The sequence below is a fragment of the Triturus cristatus genome, chromosome 3_2 (genome assembly GCF_964204655.1).
Source record: "Triturus cristatus chromosome 3_2, aTriCri1.1, whole genome shotgun sequence".
NCBI classification, from domain to species: domain Eukaryota; kingdom Metazoa; phylum Chordata; class Amphibia; order Caudata; family Salamandridae; genus Triturus; species Triturus cristatus.
In genome coordinates, this window is record NC_140584.1 from 975,057,426 (window position 1) to 975,081,393 (window position 23,968).

Sequence of the window (23,968 nt, forward strand, 5' to 3'; positions counted from 1 at the left end):
TAATGAATAAAATATTTATAAATAAACAGTTAAAAAACTGTAGAATATCAGTACAAAAAAATAGATATAACTACTATCACTTAAAACCATAGAAATTCCTCCGTTATAGTTAGTTCTGCTAACTATAACTCACGCGCCCGCAATGCACTGCTGATGATGTCCCATATTGCATCATTCATGACATGGTCAGTGACATCACTGATGACATCTCAATTGACATCACTGATGACATCATCCACTTGACAATCTGATACACCTCATCATACACTAGTATAACCTTTCATCACTCACTGTAAAATACAGAGTACCATATTTGAAACCATTGACACACCAATACCAGTTACTACATACCCACTCACTGATTCCTAAGTCTACACACACAACTACCCATTCAACAACAGAATCATCTATACATGCAGTCATTAATTAATAGAACACTATCAAATGCACTTATACACATATATAGACATTGAGACTTCAGCAGTCATCTTAGTCGGTTATGCAGTCATCCTACTCACTCATGAAAAATATGTTAAAAAAGCACCATTACAATTATACACTCATTCATATAGTTACTCTCACAATCGCTGACTCTTACACATACTTATTTATATACACCAACTCTCACATACAATGCCTTTTATTTTTTTACTTTGTTGAAGATGTACAACTAAAACATATATTCGCTCACCAACACACAAATAAATACATTCAGTCACCCAAACAACTGTTTCCACATGCACTCTTAAACCCATACACCTAGTCAATCAACCATTCACACATCTATGCATAGTTACACACACCCCATCCAACCACACACAAACTCAGTGTCCCATACAAATACTCACCCAACTAATCAATAACTAATATACACACTCATGTAGTTAGTGACCAACTGATGCAGCATGTTATACAACAACAGAGACAGTGCTGCACACATTCACATAGTTTAGTTACTAATCCATGTATTAAGTGAGACACTTTTAATTACTCACTTAAAAAGACAGTCAGACAGCTACTCAATCCTCCATCCAGACAGATATATATACACTCAATCTTCAATACAGATTGGTATATATATAATACATATTTAAATTTCAAACTAAACCACATTCGGCTGGGGCAAGATGGCGGATGCATCTGTATCCGAGTGAGCAGCAGAGACGAGCTCGCTGCTAGTCACTCTCACCTGCAGCTGTCCCTGGGCGTTCGCTTTTCCTCTTTTCATCCGGACGGAATTGCTGAGCTGCGGGGGAAGATTCTTCATGCATTCTCGATCAACGGTGTGATCTACGAGTATGCGGCAGGCTGCCCTATTCAAATATCGTTGTTTTCTTCAAGCTGCCTGGCGTGTGGCGACGGTTACAACTGGCTTGCTATCGAGGCGGTATTATCTGGCTGCTGAACCACGACTGTGCTGGATTCGGGACTCCTCGTTGAGACTAGCTGCCATCGACGGACGGATTAAAAACCAAGAAGCATTGGGGAAGCGAGTACGGAGAAGGGGACCAGCGATGGGACCCAAACCAACTACCAGGGCAGTGGCAGCGGCTGCCGCAACAGTTATTGGTAAGCCGGGCAACTATAGAACTGTTTCGAATACACAAACAAAAGTTGCTGAACCTATACAGAAGGATAGCAGCTTGAGTAGCACTCTTGCTGATTCTGGTAATCCCACTCCACATAAGCTACACGAAACCAACCCGATGCATGCTGGGAGATGTAGTGTCACTCCCCCCCCAAAAAAAACGGGTATGTTTAAAATATGGAATAAGACATTAGATAAGTATAAGGATAATTTGAAAGATAACCTGAACTTAAAGACAGTTGGTAACTCACTGGTTGATCCTGAATCCTGTTTATTACATTCAAGTGATAAACCCTCGGACAATCCTTCTGTGATTAGCGGTGATAGCTTGAATTTGGTAGTCCCGGCTCCTCTCCTCCTCTCCAGCAATGATGCACGCCTGACGGTACAGACTGTTGCCTCCAAAGTAGATGGTGGTATAAAGGATATGGTTACCGCTTTGAACCCACAGTTAAAATCGCAGGGTATGTCTTCTGATAACATTGCTGGCTCCACTACTGGTTCTATATCCCATGCTAATTCTCAGGAGCTGGTTGATAACATTGTGGACGCACATTCGATTGACTCTGCAGGGAATTTTTACTCAATGTTGGATTTATCAGCCGCGCTGGAGGTGGAAAGCTCAGATCAGGATGGGGATGAGGAATGGAGAGACGATGTTAGTATTTCTAGCTCAACTGCTGGGGTTCAAGATAATATTAATCACTCCAGTGAAAAAGGTTCAGTCAACGGTGACTCTCCGTCTGCTCGAATGGAGTGGGGGCGTGAGGAAAATACTGACCTTAGGGGGGGTCCTTATCAGCAAATCCAGACGCTGCTAATTATCAAGGATCTCTTGCTCTTATCTCTCCTTCTGAAAATACTCATCCAGATTCAAGCAATTCATTGCAGAGTTCTCGGACATCGGGGGTTACCTTAGATATGCTGTACCAAGTGATGGTTCAACAACGGGAAGAAACCAGAGCCGAGAACTTGCGAACGCAAGGGGTCTTACGTAAGCTCAAAAATAACGTAAGGCGGGTGATAAAAACATGTAACGAAAACTCTGCTAGAGTACAGGAGGCTGAGGGGAGGATCTCTGCTATTGAAGACGTGTTGACTCAGCAGAGTTCCCAGCTTTCTACTCTTGCTAATCTAAAGGAGGACTTTAATTGGAAGCTTGTGGATTTAGAGAACAGATCACGATGCAATAATCTGCGCATTCTGGGCGTTCCCGAAGGAAGTGAAGGGATTAATATCCGACAATTTATTATAGAGCTCTTTTCGGAAGCTTTTCCGGAGCTAACCCAGAGGCAGTGGGACCGCGCGATTCTCAGAGCACACAGGTTCCCTTTCCAACCCAAGAAGATTTCTGGATTGGCCTCTAACAACCAACCAAGAGCTATTTTGATTTCGTTGAATAACTTTCTGGCCCGTGAAGCCCTGTATGATCTTGCTCGGCCAGATCGTAAACGAAGGGGAAAGGGTCTGGACTTTTTTGTTCGTCCTGACTATTGTCACTTTACCGTTCAACAACGTTGGCAATTTCGCCAACTTATCCCTTCATTTCAGACGAAGGGAGCCCAAGCTTTCCTTCTTAACCCTTCGAAACTTAAGGTTATTTTTAAGGAGAGAACTCATTTTTTTACTTCGGAGAGCGTAGCAAAAGAATTTCTATCCAAGATGTGATGATCTAATCCCAGCTGGACTTGTTTTTGACTGTTGGACTAAACCCTATTTAGGGGGCCCACTTTCTTTAATCATTTATTTTCGTTCTATCTTTTCTTTGCTCTTGTCATAGGTGGGCCTATTTCTCTTAACAAGCATTTGCTGGTTTTCTGTTTAGCAGATGAGAGTGCGCAGCGAGACGCATTATGCTTCTCAGACCATCACTATCAGGGACTGTTCAGTCCCTTTGCCCCTTATGGGTGGGGATGGGGTGGGGGTTGAGGAGGGGGGTTGGGGGTTTGGGGGAGGGGGGTGGGGGGGTGTGGGGATGGGTCAAACAAGTACAGGATTATTGCAGTTAATTTGTATTCCAGTTTAGCAGAGGAAGTTATGGATGCTTTGTATTTGATAGATTTAACTTTGCTCGTTTTTTTGAATTCTGAATTATGTAAAGAGTGGGGAGAAATGATGAATATACAAAAAAAAAGAAAGAATCTTAAATGGCCAACTTAAGAGTTTGTTCTTGGAATATCTGTGGGTTGAACAATAAGCAAAAGAGGGGTATGTGTGCCCATATTATTCAAAGTATGCGAATAGATGTCCTCTGTTTGCAAGAGACACATCTGACTTGGAATAATAGAAAATGTTTAAATGATCTAGGAATGCATCTTGTGGGATGTACGAGTCAAGGAACTACTACCAGGGGGGTGGCAGTTCTCATCAGAAAGGGGCTAGGGTCAGGTAATCGTGTCAAAACTGATCAGTTTGGAAGATGGGTCATTATAGAATTGTTTCTAGATGGTAGACAAATGACTATTTGTTCTATATATGGCCCTAATTCTGATGACCCTGACCTTTTAAATTTTTTAAGTGTCGAACTAGCTGGTTGGCCCACTCCATTAATACTTTGTGGAGATTTCAATATACATATTGACAGAGATGTTAACCTCAGTTCAGAGATTCCTTATACTGGGCTTAAGAAGAAGGTTTACAAGGCACTAAGAGGTTTAGTTTCAGAGGTTGGCCTCTCTGATGTAGGGTTTGTAAAAAGAGACACGGCACCGGGATTTACATTTTTTTCAGCCCCACACTGGAAAGTTGTTCGCCTAGATTATTTTCTTGTGTCTTTGGTACTTTTAAATAATATTACCTATGAGGTATTACCTAGAATAATTTCAGATCACAATCCCATATTAATTGAGATGAAGTATGGATTGGGTTTATCCCCGAAGATAAATTCTTGGACTTTTGAACGTAAACTTCTGGTTGATCCATTGTATATTGAACACATGTCTAATTGGATTAAGCAATTCTTTTATATAAATCGTGGTTCTGCTTCCACTCAAATGGTCTGGGATTCGTTCAAGGCCGCGGTCCGGGGAGAAACTCTGTCATACTCTATTAATAAACAAAGGTCTTCCCGGGCCCAACTTATTATTTATCAGAAGTTAGTATCAGAGTGGGAGGCTAAATTAGTTTCCGCTATTACTGCAACCCAAGATATCGAACCTATCAAATCAACACTTGCCATACACAAATCTAGGTTCTATGAGGTCTTTGCCTTGAAATTAGCGGAGCAGGTCACAGCGTTTCGCTCTCAAATTTATGAAGTGGGGGAAATGACAGGGCGGATTTTGGCTAAAAGGCTTAGGCAGCAGGAAGTGTTCAATACTGTGAGTGAGATTCAAGGTGACTCGGGTCAAACCTATACTCTACCGGAAGAAATTTTGGAGGTTTTTCGTTTATTCTATAGCAAACTTTATACTGAGGAAAATTTATCATACTCATCAGAATCCTTGTTAAATTTCTGTGGAACCGATAACATTTCCAAGCTAACTGAGGCCCAATCTGTAGCATTAGATGCAGAAATTTCATGGGATGAAGTAGAGGCAGCTATTCTCTCGCTGGCTTCTGGGAAAGCCATGGGGCCAGATGGTATACCATTAGAGTTTTATAGAGTATTTAGATCCCTCCTTAAACAAGATTTTCTTCGGACCTGCATAGAGGCTCAAAATGCGGTTGCACCCCCTTTCTGGAGTCAATCGACAATCATGGCGTTTCTCAAAAAAGGCAAACCCCATCTTCTTCCTTCATTTTTTAGACCTATATCCCTTATTAATTCTGATAGTAAGGTTTTTTCAAAGATCTTAGCAAATCGTATATCCAGGGTAATCTCTACAGTAGTATCGCCTTTACAGCATGGCTTTGTTCCTCATCGAGATACCTCGGACCATGTTAGGCGAGTAATTACTTTAATGGATCGGGCCGAAACGATGCAGTGTGATTTAGGTATTACCCTGTTGGATGCCGAAAAGGCATTCGACAGGGTAGCATGGTCATATTTGTGGGAGATGTTAGCAATAAAAGGGTTTGGTCCACGCATCATTCTTGCCTTAAAATCTCTCTACGTATCCCCCACATCTTATATAAAATTGGGCTCTAAAAAATCTCTTCCCTTTCCTATTTCCAGAGGTACTCGTCAGGGCTGTCCTTCTTCCCCACTTTTGTTTGCCATTTATATAGATATATTTTTAAATAAACTGAACTTAGCATCTGAAATACCTCCAGTTTCCATTGCTAATAGTAATTACAGAGCGCTTGCCTACGCTGATGATATTATAGTACTTACAACTAACATCTTGAAGGCTCTTCCAGTAGTTGAAGACCTGGCCATTCAGTTCAGGGCCTTTTCTGGGTATAAATTGAACATAGCGAAAACACAGAATGTATTTATAGGTCAGACCCCTCCCCCATCGATTCCTTTAGTATCTGTAGCGACTTATCTGGGTATTCAAATCACATCCCCTGTATCAGATATTCCAGCTATAAACTTTAACCCGGTTTTTCAAAATGCAAACTCTACACTTGAACGGATTGATCACCTTCATTTATCTTTAGTTGGTCGAAACAATGTGTTAAAAATGATCATACTTCCAAAATTTCTTTATATGTTTCGATCTATTCCACTTGAGTTTCCCCTGACTTTTTTAAAACAATTGGAAAGATTGGTATCCAGGTTTATTTGGGGTTATAAAAAACATCGTAGGGCATATAAAAAGATGATTTTACCAAAATCTAGGAGGGGGTGGGGAATTCCGCATTTTTTGTTTTACTATGCTGCCTCTGTTCTTCAGTTTATTTCTCCTTTGATTATTGGGGAAAAAGTAAGGATTCCTCAGAGTCATTCACCCTCTATATATGAACTTTTAATGGGAGAGGAATGCCGGGGCTGTTTTCTCAAAAATGCAGAACCAAGTTACTATAAAAAAATTAAATTTAAGACGTTGAAAGCAGCCTTTGGGATATGGAAGTTAGTCAGGCATCAATTTGGAATTATGAAACTATTGATTTATACACCTCTTTCTGCCTCTAAAATATTCCCTCCAGTTTTTCAGGATGCAGTCATGTCTAGATGGCGAAATAAAGGAATTTACTGTGTGAATGATATATGGCAGGATAGCCGGTTACTTACCTTCTTGGAATTAACTGAAAGGTATAAACTTTCAATGCAGGATTATTTTAAATATTTACAGATTCATAGTTTTTTCTGTTCTCTGTCAATGTTGGAAGTAGCCGGCATTGTAAGGATCCCACTTATTGATAATCTCTTTGTTAAAAAACGAATTGGTTTTTATTATAGACTTTTTTGGGATACCTGTCTAGATGATTTAGCTGTTCATGCAGCAAGATGGGCTGAGAGGTTAGGTACGAAGGCTATTTGCTTAGAAGAATCAATTACTTTGGCTAATCTGGTTTTGGTTACTGGTAGATCACGTACTCAGCATTATATGGCTGTATTTGATCTATACTACACGCCTTTAAAATTTTTAAAATGGGGTGGGACGGCGGGAACAGTATGTAATCGTTGTGGTAGTCAGGCTGCAGATTCAATACATATGTTTTTTGCCTGCCCGCGGTTAGCACCCTTTTTTGAGGCAATACAGACTTTTTTGAACACAGTGCTTGGGTCTTCACCTACTCTAACGGGGGAACTTGTTTTGATTGGTGTGAACTCAGATACGTTATCAGAAGGAAAACAAGCCTTTTTATTTATTTCTATGGCTTTAATTGGGGCTTGCATAACTCAAGAATGGATTAGTTCATCTCCTCCCTCATTTGAAGCATGGAGAGCGCGTCTCTTAGCCTCCTTTAATATAGAAAAAGCTATTTATAGAACAAAAGGCAGAAGGAAAAGGTGTTTTGGTAGAAAAATTTGGGACCCTCTTCGGCAATGGATTCAGGGGGAGCTGGCCTGAACAATATTATTATTATTGTAATTAAATTTCTTGTATCTTTTGTTTGTCTCTTTTTTCTTCTCTTTATTCTTTTCTGTTAATTTTTCTCCTTTTTACTTTTTGTACTGTCAAGTTTGTAGTAATCCTGTATGTCTTGCAAAAAATAAAAAATATTTTTTTAAAAAAAAAATAATAATAAAACTAAACCACATTCAGTGGATGATGTCATCAGTGATGTCATCAGTGATGCCATTTGAGATGTCATCAGTGATGTCATCAGTGATGTCACTGACCATGTCATGAATGATGCAATATGTGACATCATCAGCAGTGCATTGCGGGCGTGTGAGTTATAGTTAGCAGAACTAACTATAACGGAGGAATTTCTATGGTTTTGTATGAGTGAAATGGGCAGCTAACTATAACACCCCTGAAACCTATGGTTTTTTCTGTGAATTTCTAAGGTTTTTTAAATGCTAATTTCTAACTATAACGTCTCTGAAACCTATTTTTTTTCAGTGAATATATATATATATATCCTGATCAACTATTCAGATTGGATTCATCAACCAGGATCAGCAGCGGTCACCACTGGGTAGTCATGTTTAGGTCAGAGTTTTTAATAACTTTGGCAGTGTTTGACAAACCTGCATGAAACTTTCCAAAACAAAGTTCACCATCTTTGGCTTCTTCCTGGAAAGTTTTGCACTGATCTGTCAAGCGGAGGTCAAGAAAAAAGGCAGGTTGCCAAAAGTGTAATTTCCATAGAAAATTATGCTCTCTGATACCCATAAAATGGCTGAACAAATTCACAATAAATTTGGTAGAAAGCTAAAACTTAACTCAAAAAGCATGCTTTTTGTGATTTGGTATAAATCTGATCCATCAGTTTTGATAGACTACCGTTAAAATAGGGGCTTAGGTTGGCATGGAGTGGTTAACTCTCAGAAAATGTTATAGGTATCTATGGTGGGTCCTGCCTTACTCTCACAGAACAGCACCACAGAACAGTACCACAGTACTCCTATGATACTAAATTTAAAAATACTCAAATATGATTCGTTGATGGAGCTTTTTCTGTGATTTCGGTACCATGGTACTAGTACAAATACCATAGCAGCAAAACAATCTGACTGGATGGCTAAAACATTGAAAAAAATGTTTCAGCTGTCATTACAGAACTCTGAGACCCGGTCCCAAGTCCTACATTTCAGTGAAAAGGGCCATATTGGCGGGCCTGGTAAGCACACCCTGACACTCATGTAGGGCCCATAGGTTCCCTCCCCCCTTCCCCAAGTATTTAACTTATTTTTTTTAATGCTGGTTTTGTTGCTGGTACTACCATGGGACCCAGAGAGGCCCCACGATGTACTGTGGTGCCTCGGTAATGCAGCAGTACCACAGTATCCAAAATAATAATAAATATAGAGAGACTGGCCATCTCCTGGTATGTTCGACCAAAGGACTTGCACAGTGGGTGTTGCCCACTCACAGTGGATTGGGTGTAGGGACTTCAGCCAACCACTGCTGTGCATGGCCAAAGGTAGTATGCAGCTGGGGATGGTCAACTCTCTGGGGTGACAGGCCCTGCACCCAACCCTCACTGCACACAGCTGCATGCCCCTCTGTACAGCAGGGGTTTGACCAACAATGAAGGTTGGTTGGCCGTAGGTTGCCCTAGGGGATTGCGTGTATGCTGGACTTCGGTGGTAAACTCCCCTCCTCCAGCAGAGTTTGCAGAGTTTTTCCCACTCCACGCTGCGCTTGGAGCATGGAGTTTCGGAAAAGCTCCGCAAACCACCCTGTGGTGGAGTCTCTACTCACACGTGCCTCGCCAATGTTAAGTTGATAAGCACAAGCAAGAAAATCGAGTGCTAGACCAACTCCCAGTGAGAATTCTCAAAGCGAGCGGTTGCGGCAGGTCACATCACTCACGTAGAGGAAGCTGCCACTCGCATTGAGAATGTTGCCACTTGAGTAAAAAATCTACTTGTGCAGCAGAAAGAAGCAGCGCCATCAGGACCGTGCTGAATCTCCGTGGCATTCCGTTTAGTGAAACTCCATGATTTCTGCCCACCCCTAGTGTATGCCCAATTTAGAATATGATAAAAAAGCACACAGAAGTTCAATGAAAAAAAATGAAGGTGAAAATAACATTATAGTTAGATATGGTAATAAGACCTTAGCTTAAGTTAAAGAAAAAAAATCAGAGGCAGGACAGTTGTCACATGAACTCTGTATGTTGCCCAGAGTATTATAGAGCCACATTATAGTCAATTAAATCAAGCACAATGGGTTATTGTACAGCTGGCATTTCCGAACTCAGACGTTTTAAAGTGCTTTTATACACAATTATGAAAAAAGGAGTTTTGGTGAAATAAAATATTTGCCTGAGATCACACAATTTAAACGGGGCAGCATGATTTATCCAAGTTTTCTGGTTTCACTTTGTACAAATCAGCTACTAAATCAGTATATATTTGGCTCTTCTTTTTGGGAGCTTGTTCTATGCGAAGTATTGTTTACAATTCGTTGGGCTTACAATCCACCCTCAGCATAGCACTGGTTGTTTTCATTGTGACTCATTTACAATCTTTTAATTGCTTAGCTCCCATAGGCCTCCCTTCATTTCTTGTGTTAGCTCTTCCCTGGAGCATGGACCAAGTACATGTGTTCTTCCTTTTCTTTGTTCTTCCTCGTTTTGCAACACACAATTTTGTTTTTTAATTGTATAAGCATTTCGGTACTATTCCTGGACAAGCAATGTGATTTCCTACTGTTAACAGGTAGATGACTTCTTATTTATGTTGCTTTCACCATATCTGCCGTCTCTATTGACTCTTTAGTTAGTCACACCCACAACTGTACTACTCTACCCTACGCTATTCCACTCTGCGCCGCACCACTCTAAGCCACTCTACATTACACTCTACTCTAAGCCACTCCACTATACTCTAAGCCACTCCAGCCTACTGTACACCAATCTGCACCACTCCACTCTACAACACTCTACTCTACGCATATTCACTCTATTCCGTGCCACTCTATGTCACTCCGCTCTACTCCATGCCACTCTACTCTACGCCACTCCACTTTACTCTGTGTCACTCTATGCCACATCACTCTCTGCCACTCTACTCTAGGCCACTCCACTCTACTCTACACCATTCCACACCACACAATGCAATCTATGTTATGTTATGTTATGTTGTTATCCGACATTTATAACGCGCACGGATACTAGGGAGTGTCCCGGCGCGGAAGCCAGTTTGAAGGATACAGATGGGCGTGAGCCGAGGCTGGATGTTAGTTAAAAGGCAAGGTTTTTAACTGCTTTTTAAACAGCCTAAGGTCATGGGTGTCTCGTAACTCGTAAGGCAGGGCATTCCAGGCTTTAGCCGCCTTGAACGAGAGGGAGCTGCCTCTCGTTCTAGCAAGGCGGTAGTGAGGAATAACAGCGAGGCATTGCCCTGTGGAGCCTAGATGTCGGTAAGGCACATAGAAATCAAAGCGTCTCCTGAGATACATGGGCCCCGATTTGTATAAGGCACCATGGGCAATGGTGAGAGCCTTAAACAGGACACGCTGACCCACCAGAAGCCAATGCAGGTCCCGGAGATGTTGCTTTGTACTTGATCTACCAGAGATGCTTAGTAGCGTTCTAGCTGACGCATTCTGGACGGTCTGTAGCTTTTTCAGCTGATAACCAGGAAGGCCGATGTATAAGGCATTGGTGTAGTCTAAGCGCGATAGAATAAGAGCGCGGGTCACCATTTCCTTTGCAGATCTGGGCAGCAATGGCAGGAATTTCCTAAGTAAATTGAGTGTGCCGAAGCACACTCCGGCCAGTTTTTTTTATCTGCGGTGAGAATCTGAGCTCCTCACTAAACCAGACCCCCAGATTCTTCACTGGACTCGCCGTTGACTTAGGCATGGGGTAACCCTCAGGCCAAAGGTCGTCCATAAAATGCGGAGGAAAGGACCCATAGAGGAGTACCTCAGACTTGTCCTCATTGCATTTGAGTTGGACCTGCGCTAGCCATTTAAAAACTTCAGCAAGACAGTTTTTGGCTAGAGCAGGGCACAAATCGTTTTCCTTCCATGTAAAGAGGAGCTGGGTATCATCAGCGTAAGCTATGATCTTAGCACCCAGCTCCTCCACTAGATAGATTAGCGGCGTGACGTATACGTTGAAGAGAAGGGGGCTCAAGGTTGGACCCTGGGGGACGTCCGTGGTCACATTTCTTTTTTTTTTAAACAATTTTTATTAATAACAAAAAGCATCGGTTCAGGCATTGTACAGAAATCAGTGGCAAGGCAAGAGAAAATTAATACATTGCCTCGCAACTTATGCAGGGTCAAGGATACATAGAACTTCTCTCACCGGATACCATAGCAGTTATTACAGTGATTACATCTTTACCTGGTCCAAAAACATTCAAAAACAGATATGTTGTAAAAGTACTTAGTCGCACTAGTGTTGGCTGCCCGGTGAAGGAGTCCCCACCGTCCCATCCAGCGTATTCATCAATGTTCGCCTCTCCCTCCTCAGTTCCAAAGTGGCAGAAATGCAAATATCACCCCTAAATTTATTCCACTTTCCCCATTTGTGGTCCCACTTTTTGGGGCAGCCTCGTCCCTTAAATGTGGTCACATTTCTTGGTGTTGAAGAGAATGAGGGCAGCCATCCTTGCTGCATTCTATTCACTAAGAAGGATTCGATCCAATTCCACGCCCAGCCAGATATTCCGATATTGGAAAGACGGGCCAAGAGTTGGCGATGTGGCACCGTGTCGAACGCAGCAGAGAGGTCCAATAAAACCAGGGCCGCTCTGCTGCCAGAATCTAGGCATTCTCTAATGGCCTCTGACATCTCAACCAGGGCCGTCTCTGTACTATATGAGGCCCTGAAACCCGACTGGGCTGGGTGGAGGGCGCCGGAAGTTTCAACAAACTCAGAGAGCTGTTTGTGAACTGCCTTCTCACACACCTTCGCCACAGCCGGGAGAAGTGAGATCGGTCGGTAGCTAGCTAGTGTGGCGGGGTTTAATGAACGCTTTTTTAGCAGGGGGAGAAGTTTTACCTGTTTCCACTCCTGTGGAACCGTGGCGGTTTGAAGCGAAAGATTGATGATATTTGGCTAGGCAGGAGTGTGCTGGGGAACCTGATTTAAGGGATTTGAGGATGGCCAAAGTGTCCGACAGAGGAATAGGAATAAAAGCTGTCAGGAGAGTGCGAGCTACGTCTGAGTCTAGGACAGTCCGAAGGGAGTGTTCCACCTGCACAAGAAGACCAGACCCAAAGCTATCCTGGATTGTTTGGGTTTTGTCTATTAAAAAACGGAAAGCTGCTTGCACCAAGAGTTAGAAACGGGGACGACCATACGTTCCGCGCACGGCTTCAGGAAACTCTGGACGATTGAGAAAATTTCCTTTGAGTTATTTTGAGATTGAGCGATGCGCTCTGCGTAAAAATGGCCTTTGGCCTTCTTAATGGCGGCATAATAACCATTCTGAGACTTCCTTAATGCTATTTTGGCCAGCGGACAATAAGCTTGTCTCCAGCTGCGCTCCAGCTTTTTACATGATTTTTTTAGCTCTTTAAGTTCGTCGGAAAACCACGGTTTAGACGGGGTGTTTCTTGCTCTCTTGTTAACCAGGGGAGGGGAAAAATGTTCCACAGTCCGTGAGATCCAGTTATTAAAACCCCCTACAGCTTCCGACAGATACCCAGAGGCGAGAGGGCGTGTGTCTGTCAAGACTCTGCACAGGGCTGCAGGCTCAATTCGTTGGGGAGGTCTGTCCTTGAGCGACCTCGTAGTCGGGTATGGTGGCTGGATAGTCCAAGAAAACTGGATTAAAAAATGATCGGACCAGGGAACGGGAAGAGGTTCCTGAACAACTAGAGAAAAGTTGGAGCAGACTGCATCTAAAGTATGCCCCGCTCTGTGTGATGGAGAATTAACCCATTGGGTCAGTTGGGCAAGATCCAAAGAGTCATTCAATTCTCTTGTGTCGGTGGCCTCCACACAATCAAGATGGATGTTGAGGTCCCCTAAGAGTGGGAAATTAGAATATTGCAAGGCTCTTGGCACAATAGCTTCATCTAAGGCTTTTAAGAAGGTGCTAAAGGGGCCAGGAGGGCGATATATCAGAGTGCCCCCCAATGAAAAGTGCGGGGAGATGGTAAGATAGAAGTCCAAGGCTTCCCCCTCCCCGATGTCATGTGTCTCTGCCTGAGTAAAAATCGAGGTTTCCCTAAACACTACTGCAACCCCTCCTCCGCTACCTGTTTTGTGGTCGACGATAGCTATTTTATACCCCACGGGGATGGCCAGAGCAATAGCCGGTGCCGAGAATTTGTTACACCATGTCTCTGATATGAATAATATATCTAACTGACTGTCAGACAGCAGCTCGAAGATATCTGGAGCGTGTTTCACCATGGACCGTGCATTAATAAGGGTAGCTTGAATACACAGAGGGTTCTGTGAAGCAGTAGGGTCGCGATTGGTAGGAATAATAGAACCCAAGGTGTGGCTAAAACAGTACTTGCACAACTGGCATGTGCTGGAAATGTTGTACAAAACCATCCATTCTTGGCCACATTTAGTCATATGAGAGCTAATCGTCATAATTTCTGCACGGCTCAGAGTCAGGCGGTCATTTGGCAAATCTGGCAAAAAACGGGTAGCATGACTGGCGCTGGCCGCTTCCGGGACACTGACGGCCGCAGACGGGCTTGTCCTAGGCGCGCCATTGGCGCGTCCGCGCAGCGCGCATAATTTATGCAGGAATGCCCCCCGATAACTAGAGCGCACCCTCAGCAAAATGGCGGCCTAGATTGTCCCACCAGGATTCCCCAAGTTGCATGGTGCGTGGAGGCAGTTGAGCATTCATTTTTTGTTTTAGTTTTAAAAAGATTAAAATTCTAGTTCAATAGCAGTATCAATTTTAAAAAGCACAATACCAGCACAATAAGGCTTAAAACAAATGATTCATACACTCAGAATCAAGAGAAGTGGCTTACTAACACACCAGCTCACTCCTATGGCGCTGGCGTCCGCGCAGCGCGCATAATTTATGCAGGAATGCCACCCGACAATTAGAGCGCGCCCTCAGCAAAATGGTGTCCTAGATTGTCCCACCAGGATTCCCCAAGTTGCGTGGTGCATGGAGGCAGGTGAGCGTCCGTTTTTTGTTTTAGTTTTAAAAAGATTAAAATTCTAGTTCAATAGCAGCATCAATTTTAAAAAGCACAATAGCAGCACAATAAGGCTTAAATCAAATGACTCACACACTCAGAACCAAGAGAAGCGGCGTACTAACACCACCTGACTTCTATGGCACTCCACACCACTCTACTCTACGCTACTCTACTCAACTTCACTCCACTCTACATCAATCTGCTCCACTCCACGCCACGCCACTCTACTCTACATCACTCTACTCTATGCCACTCCACTCTACGCCATTCCACTCTGCTTTATGCTACTCTACGCCACTCCACACCACTGTATGCCACTTTACTCCATGCCACTTTGCTCTATGTCACTCTATGCCCCTCCACTCTACTATGTGCCACCCCATTCCATTCTATGCCACTCTACTCCACTCTCCTCTACACCACTCCACTCCACTCTTTGCCATTCTACACCACTACACTCTACTCTGCACTCTAATCTACTCCACTTCACACAATGCTACTCTACAACACTCTACGCCAATCCACTCTTCGTCACTCCACTCTACTTCACACCACTCAACGCTGCTCTACTCTTTGCCAATCTAAACTTTGCCACTCTGGTCTACACCACTTCATGCCACTCCTCTCCATGCCAGTCACTCTATGCATTCTACTCTATGCCACTCCACTCTACGCTACTCCACACAATACCACTCTAGCACACTCTACGCAACTCCACTCAATGCCACTCTACTCTACACTACTCCACTCTACTCTATGCCACTCTACACCACTACACTCTACTCTGGACTCTACTCTATGCCACTCAACGTCACACAATGCCACTCTATGACACTCTACACCAGGCTACTCTTCGCCACTCCACTCTACACCACGCCACCCACTGCTGATTTACTCTTTGTCAATCTAAACTTCCCCACTCTTCTCTATGCCACTCCACTCCATGCCATGCCAGTCACTCAACGCACTCTACTCTATGCCATCCCACTCTATGCTACTCCACACAGCACCACTGGAGGGCACGCTACGCCACTCCACTCAATGCCTTTCCACTTAACGCCTATCTACTCTATGCCATTCCACTACACTCTACTTTTTGCCACTCTACTCCACACTACTCTATGGCATACTATTCTCCTCCACTCCACGACACTCCACTCTACTCCTTTCCACTCTAATGCACTCAACTCCTCTCTTTGCCACCCCGCTCTATGCCGCTCAACTCTACGCCACTCTGTTTTACGCCACTCCACTCTATGCCCCTCAACTCCACTCCACGCCACTCTACTCCACTCAACCCCACTCTACACCACTCCACTCCACCCTACTCCATTCAGTGCCACCATACTCTACGCCACTCCATTCCACACAATGCCACTCTACGTCAATCTATTCTATGCCACTATACACCACTCACTCTACACCACTCCACGCTACGCAACCCTACTCTGTGCCACTCTATTCCACCCCACTCTACTCTACGCGATTCTACTCCACACAACCCCACTCTATCCCACTCTACGCAACTCCATGCCACTCTACTCAATGCCACTCCACTGTATAGCAATCTACTCTATGCCACTCTATAGCACTCAAGTCCACACCACTCTACGCTACTCCATTCTAAGTCACTCCATGCCACACAATGCCAATCTATGGCACTCTACACCGCTCCAATTTACTCTATGCCACTCTATGGCACTCAAGTCCACACCACTCTACGCTACTCCATTCTAAGTCACTCCATACCACACAATGCCACTCTACGGCACTCTACACCGCACCACTCTACTCTATGCCAATATACTCTACGACACTCCACTCTTCCCTACGCCCCTCCAACATACGCCACTCCACACTACGGCACTCAATTCCACTCTATTCTACGCCATTCTACTTGTCGCCACTCTACTCCACTCTACTCTACAACACACCACTTACCTCGGTGTCACTCTACTGTACTCCATGCCACTAACTTTTAGCCTTCCTGAGCAGCAGCCACCCTGCATTACAGCATGGCTAAAAGATAGTGGCAAGGCCAATAGCTCTCACGTAGGCGAGGCCTATTGACTTTGTCAATGCTTGCTATGTTAATACTTTGTTTTACCTCTTCCTCAATTTTTCTACAGTTTTTATATAGCAGTGAACTCACCCGAAGGTATAGGGGCGCTTTAAATTAGCATCACTTACATAACACACGGTCACATTAAAATGTTTACGACACTAGAGACATTAAACAATTTACCAGAATCTAAAGTCTGCTGCTCTAGCTGTACAGCCACAACTTGGATAAAGGAAGAGTATTAGGCAGAATCCACGTGAAACTCGGCTCGTTATGGGCTCGAGGTACCAACAAGACCTCGGGCTGATCCAGGGCCAGGTTTCAGACTCGAGCCTGCCTCGAGTTTTGAGGGGCTAGTCCACCTCTATATCATAGGTCTCCGGTTTAGCTGGAATTACTAAAGCAATACAATTGTATTGGTGCATTATGGGAGTAGTAGTTCTGCCTACTAAAGTCTTAGCTAGAAGAATGCTAAGAAAAAAAAGATGTTATACACAAAATCTCGCCCAACTCTTGCTCCCATGTTTTCCATTAAGATATTTGGAAAATAATCTCCCTATCAACGCTAACATCGGTGACACTGCTAAGCGCTAGTATCTTCGGGTCTGTGTCCCTTTAAATGTGAGCATCGGCCTCAGAGAGATCAGCGTCCACTTGAAACCTTTGCGGAGCATGTGATAGGGCGGTGGGCTGTGCCCAGAGGAGCTGGTTAGAATAAGCTCTTCCTGCATGTCTGTGCTGGAGGCTGGTGCTCAGCGATGAACAGACCGACCCCTCGCAGGACTGTAACTCACTACAGAACAGCCTCTTTAAAGGGTGTCGCCAGCCACATGTCATCTAGTGGGGCTGTCTTGTTCCTGCATGACAAACTGTGCTGAGCACCACCTTATTCCTGTTTTATTAAAAGGACTGAAACTCACTACAGAGCAGGTTTTTAAAGGGAGGCTCCAGGTGAACGTCACCGAAAGGATGTATATTTTCGGAGTACCCTCGTGTGTCTCGGGGGTCGGACACTTATTCTGAAGAGGACGGAAGCTGCAGGGACAGCGTCTTTAAAGGGGGTCTCCTCCTAAGGGGCATCCACATTAGGGTCTTCTCTGTTTTTTTTCTGCCTGCCCCCCGTGCTGCAGGGCTTGGCAGCAGCAGAGTTATTTAAGCATCGCAACATGGACTTTTCAGGACACACATTGTAACCTATGATCAAGCGCAGTTGTCAGTTTCCTGCTTCTCCGTTTTTGCATTTTTGAGAAAAAGGAAGACTTTCTCGGTGTTTCCCGATGCCGAGCGATGGATAGGGCCGGAGAGATGGTGGAGCGGCGGGAGGAGGGCGCTGCCAGGGCGGCGCTGCCGGTTCCCGCGGTGGCCGAGGCTGGCTGCAGGAATGGAGGGCAGGGTTCGGCGGCGGGGGCCCCGGGGGTGGCACTGCAGCACTGCGAGGTCCTGCAGAACATGATCGACATCTCCATCTCCAACCTGCGGGGGCTCCGCACCCAGTGCGCCGCCTCCAACAACCTGACCCAGCGGGAGATCCGCACCGTGGAGGTAAGAGAGGCGCTATATCGGGGAGATTTGACTGGGCTGGGTGGAGGGCAGATCCGCACGGTGGAGGCAAGAGCAGCGCTATATCGGGGGAGGTTTGAGCGGAGGGCAGATCTGCACGGTGGAGGCAAGAGCGGCGCTATATCGGGGGAGGCTTGTGGAGCGGGGTGGGTGGAGGGGAGATCCGCACTTTGGAGGTAGATCGGGCGTTATATGGAGGGATTGAGGTTTGCACACTGTATGAGCTGCGAGAGATCCGCGCTGTGGGGGCAAGGGCAGCATTATATCAGGGGGCCTTATGGAGGGGTGAGGTCTGCACTGTGTATGACCCAGCGAGACATACGCAGTATGGGCAGCGTTATACCAGGGGCGTTATATGGAGGAGTGAAGGCTGCGCTATGTATGACCCAGCGACACATATGGATGTAAAGGCAGCGGTATACACGGGGCGTGATAGGTGGGGAGGGGAATTCCACCCACTATGGTCTAACGGGAGATCTGCGATGTGTATGTAAGGACAGCGCTATATGGGGAGTGATGGTCTATTGCATAGCCCTTCTCTGAGCCCCACTGTGGAGGTAAGGGCAGATTTATATAGTGCGTTATATGGAGGAGTAAGTTCTGCACACTGTATGGTATGACCCTGCGAGATATTTGCAGGGTGAATGTAAGGACAGCGTTATATCAAGGGACGTTATGAGAGGAGGTAGCGATGTCTGCGCACTGTATGGCCCTCCGGTAGGTCAGCACAGTGCATGGCACCGTTATAGCAGAGGGGGTGTCTGTCTGCACATTGCATCGCCCTACGGGAGACCCGCACAGTGAAAGTAAGGGCCGCGTTATATCAGGGGAGGCGGGAGTTACTATGGCCCTGCGGGATACCTGTGACGTGACTGTAAGAGCAGCGTTATATAGGGGACGGGTGGTTTGGTCACATTGTACGGCCCTGTGGAACTAGCACTGTGGAAGGGAGGGCAGCGTTATATCAGAGAGCGCTAGATGGGAAGGAAGTGAAGTCTGCACACTATGGTCCGCCGGAAGGGCACAGTGAATGCAAAGACAGTGTTGTTATACAGGGGAGTGGGGGTATGATACCCTGTAGTAGTAAGGGTGGCGATATATCGGGGCTATATGTACAGTGATAACTGTACATTATGTGGCCCTGTGGAGATCAGTACTGTGGGGGGTATGGGCCGCGTTCTATCGGGGCGAATAATGGCGGGATGGTGAGGTCTGCACACTGTGTAGGCCTGCGCGAGACTAGCACTTTGGGGGGGTAAGGGCCGCGTTATAGCAGAGGGGTGTTATATATATTTTGGGAGTGGGTCCGTAGTTGCATAGTCCAGCGGCAGACCGGCATGCAGAGGTAAACGAGCAGACAGGCTTACATCAAGGGGAGCGTAGTATGTGGGAAGGGTCCGCACATTGGGTCTCCTACGGGACATCCGCTTCTTGTCCTGTGGGGAGGGGGGGGGGGTTAACATGAGGGCATGAGGGTGTCGGATATTGAGCGGTTCAGCGATACCTACTACTGAGGTAACTTGTGGTCCGACCAGCTTTATATCAGGTGGGGCTGCTCCGTGTATTGCTTCGCCAGGTGTACACCCCCACCTCTGTGGCAAAATACAACATTATATCAAGAGTATTAGGTAGGGGGGATGAACATGGTACCGCCCAGAGGCACGTCTACTCCACGGAGGTAACTTGAGAGTGGGCCTGCGTTATTGCCTTATGTCAGTGATGTGCGGCAGGGGGTGGAAGAACACTGCACATCTCTGCCCAGAGGGAGGGGGGTTCCATATACATGGTAGCTGTCTTGACGTCATATCCTGGCGGAAGACCCTCACGTGAAAGCAAAAGATCCCTTGTGCTGGAGGTGCCCACCGTCGAAGTTCTACAAAGTGGCCCCTCTGTTGTTTTTCATGGGGGGGGGGGGGGGGCGGGGAGGAGGAGGGCATCTTTCATTGAGTCATTTTTGGGTTGGGGCACCTTTCATGTCATTGGGTGAGTATTCGAACTCCCATTCCTGGTTCAAGATAGGGACAGTCCTAAAATTTTCGCTTTGAGGCCCCATCGTTGCCTCAGTGTTGGGGTCCTCTTCACTGGTTCAATATGGAGGCCTTCTCTGGTTTTGTAAAGAGGGGAGAGGGCTTCACTGGTTCAGCACTGGGGGAGTCTCTGGTTTAGTCTAGGAATGGCCCCACATCGGTTCAATATTGACGGAGTCTTTCTTTTGCTATAGGAGACAGCCCTTCATCAGTTCAGTTTTGGGGGTTTGCTTGGATTAGAATAGGGGGTTGCCTTTCATTGGTTCTGTGTTGAGGGTTTCCTTGGATTAGTAGAGGGATGACCCTTCCCTGGTTCAGTATTGGGGTGCGCTCTTTTCATCACTTCAGTTTTTGTGTTTAACCACAGTGGATCAGGACTCGTGCACTGATGTTTGGTGTAGAGAGAGTCGTCCACCAAAGGTTTAGTTTTATGTGTTAACTTTAATAGTTTAGTATTAAAGAGCTCTCTTGACTGGTTCTATGATCGGAGTGGCCTTTGGTTCCGTATTGGGGTCTCCCTTTACCGGTTCTGTTTTGAGGCACTAACTTCATTAACAGAAATATTGGGGAGTCACTTTATTTGACCGATATTAGACGATGTCCCGTCACTTGGCCAATACTGAAGCAATCCTTCATTGATTCTATCGATCGATTGATTAAGGTTTGTTTTCAGTAGTGGAACAGAATTCATGTCCTTTACTCAGTATCCGGAGGATCCTTTCTGTGTTTCGGTGTTGGGAGTTGGTGGTATTATCCTGGGCCAGTATTCAGTCGGGAGCTACTCCGTCCTCTCGTTGCATCAGAGTGAAATTCGACCTTACACAACCTGACTTGCTTGGTGCTTACTTGAGACCTTCGTACATCCCCATGTTATCTCAAGACCGGGCTCAAGCATTTCACTGGTATCCCCAAGTCAAGCCTTTCACCCCTGAAAGCATTTCTGGACTCTTCTGCAGCTCTCATCTCGAATACAAAAAGTCTGATCATAAATCACTTCGCTGCTTTCCAGTGGATTCAAGGTGCCCCTGTAGAACTTCATGCATCACCTTTTAAAAGTCCTTTACCATAAACCTCAATGCTACCTGACATGGAAATGGAGAGCTTGAAGAACAAAAATATTCTAGAAATCCATTAACTGATAGAAACAGGAGACTCCTACGCAAGGATTTCCTTACGCTGTACAAGAATCTGGAACAGCAGCCCCAGGGCTCCACAAGGCTTCCTCCTACACAGCCCCCAGGTTAGGAATACAAGGATCCTTACTAAACGGACCAATCAAATTTCAAAGGGGCATCCTCCCGACTTAAATAGGGGCCCTTTCTCTATCTCTATACCAGAGGTTCCTCTCGGTTGCATCTGTATGGGAAGTTGTCCAGATTTTCTGCCCTCCCACCTCCACTTGCTCCCTGGATTCAGGACTTCTCTGAAGCTGGACCATACACTCTACTTGAAGACCTGTCTTTTCATCATGGGCACTGTTACAGTGGTTAGAGAGGGTGAGTGAGTGTGGGATTTAGGGGGCGGTGCCGGGGTCTTGAAAACCTTTCTTCCCTTTTATTCCGTGGTGCTAGGCTTCTGTTTGCTGCTGGGTGGCTCCAGGCCTCCCTCTGCTGGGTAACCCTCTACGCTAAGGATCTAATGTTGCTTATAAAACGTTGAAGTAATGCATTCACAAGGGAAATAGGAGCGCTGCGTTATCTCCTCAGGGCTGTGGAGCGCTATGTAAACGATACACATGGGGTAGCTACTTTATGACATCCAGAAAGCGCTTTAGGCATTCTAGACACTATTATTATTAATATGCCCATTGAATAGGGGGTGGCTCGTTGTTGGCTGCCCCCCTTTGCTCCAGATCGGCTTGTGAAGCCCAGCTCCCCTTTCCCCTGGTGTGTATTGACTGGCATCCCCCTCTTCAGTTGTGGATTTGGGCACCCTGCCTCGTCTTACTTTTCGCCGCATGCCAGTCAGCTTTCGTTTGATGGGCACAGGAGGACTGCCGAGATCCTCTTGCCCCTGATTGGGTGGTTGCTGTCTCCCTGCTCTGTGCTGTGTGGTGATTGCCTGGCTGCTCTGTGCTGCATGCCAGCTGCCTCCTTCCTTCTGTTCTGCATAGGACGGCGTCTTGACTCCATATGCACAGAATGAGATGATGCAGCTCACCTTCTGCTGCTCCTCGCTCTCACTGGCAGGGGGCCTGGGCCGCGCCCACCCCCTGCGTGGTGTCCAATGCCTTGTGGCCTTCCTGGACACCCTGCTGTGTGTTGACGTGTCGTAAATCTAAGAAGAGGGCAATGCTGGGGGGGGCTAGTTATTGAGAAATCTTGTATTTCAGTGAAACTAAGAAGTGTTTCATGGGATAATAATAGCACTCCTAAATCACAATTAGAAAGCATACATAAACAAGCATTGGCTAAGTAAAAGGGTCTCACCCATGCAAGAGCTGTTGGCTTTGACAATATGTTTTAGCCATATTGTACACCAACGTGGCTACTGTTCGGCATTGCAAAAAGTTAGTGGGGTAAAGGAGAGTGGAGTGTTGTAAAGTAGAGTGTTATGGAATGGAGTAGAGTAGAGTGGCGTGGCGTGGAGCATTGTGGAGGATCATGGAGGATGTACATGTGTCATAAAGTGGAAGGGTGTAAAGTAGAGTAAAGTGTTTTAGCGTGGCGTGGAGCAGGATAGGATTGTAGAATGGCATAGAGTGGAGTCGGGTGCCATAGACAAGTGGAGTGGCTTAGAGTGGAGTGGCATAGAGTGGAGTAGTGTGCTGTTGAATAGAGTGGAGTAAAGTCGCATGGATTTACATAGACGGAGTTGTGTAGAGTGACGTAGAGTCGAGTAGTGTAGAGTCGAGTAGTGTAGAGTGGAGCAGAGTGTCATAGAGTGTAGTGCCATGGAGTGTCATACAGAAGAGTGGCCTAGAGTGAAGTGGAGTAAAGTACAGTGGTGCAGAGTAGAATGGCATAGAGAGCAGTGGCATAGAGTGCATTGGCTTTGATTGTAATGACGTAGAGTAGAGTGGTGTAGAGTGCAGTTGCGTAGAGTGGTGCAGAGTCAATTGCATTAGCATAGAGTAGATTGTTTCAGAGTAGAGTAAAGTGGCATGGAGTAGAGTGGTTCAGGTTGCAGTAGAGTGCTGTAGAGTGCAGTGGGGTGGAGTGCAGTGGTGTAGAATTGATTAGAGTGGCATGGAGTGATATAGAGTATGGTGTAGAGTGCAGTGGAATAGAGTTGAGTGGTACAGAGTAGAGTGCAGTGACGTAGAGTGGCGCAGAGTAGAAAGGTGCAGAGAGAAGTGTCGTAGAGTGCAGTGGTGCAGAGTAGAATAGAGTGGTTCAGGGTGCAGTGTCGGAGAGTAGGACAGAGTAGAGTGGTGTAGAGTACAGTTGTACAGATTAGAACAGAGTGACAGAGCGCAATGGTGTAGAGTGGCATAGCATGCAGTGGCAGAGAGTGCAGTCTTGTGGAGAAGAGTGGCACAGGGTGGGGTAGAGTGCAGTGGTGTAGAGTGTATTGGTTTTGAGTTAAATGGGGTAGAGTGTTTTGGAATTGAGTGCCACGGCGTAGAGTAGAGTGGTGTGGATTGGTCCAGGGTAGATTGCAATGCTGTAGAGTGTAGTGGTTTTGCGTGGGATGGTACAGA

The 23,968-nt window shown here is 45.7% G+C and overlaps 1 protein-coding gene across 1 annotated transcript in view; it reads left to right on the top strand.

Annotated features, from left to right (window-relative positions):
• The first annotated feature begins 17,878 nt into the window (after positions 1-17,878).
• KSR1 (kinase suppressor of ras 1) overlaps positions 17,879-23,968 on the top strand; it is a 510,276-nt gene continuing 504,186 nt past the window's right edge. The window contains exon 1 of the mRNA XM_085649554.1: positions 17,879-18,280. Coding sequence (XP_085505680.1) covers positions 18,026-18,280 — 255 coding nt within the window. The 5' untranslated portion in view covers positions 17,879-18,025. The remainder of the gene's footprint in view (positions 18,281-23,968) is intronic.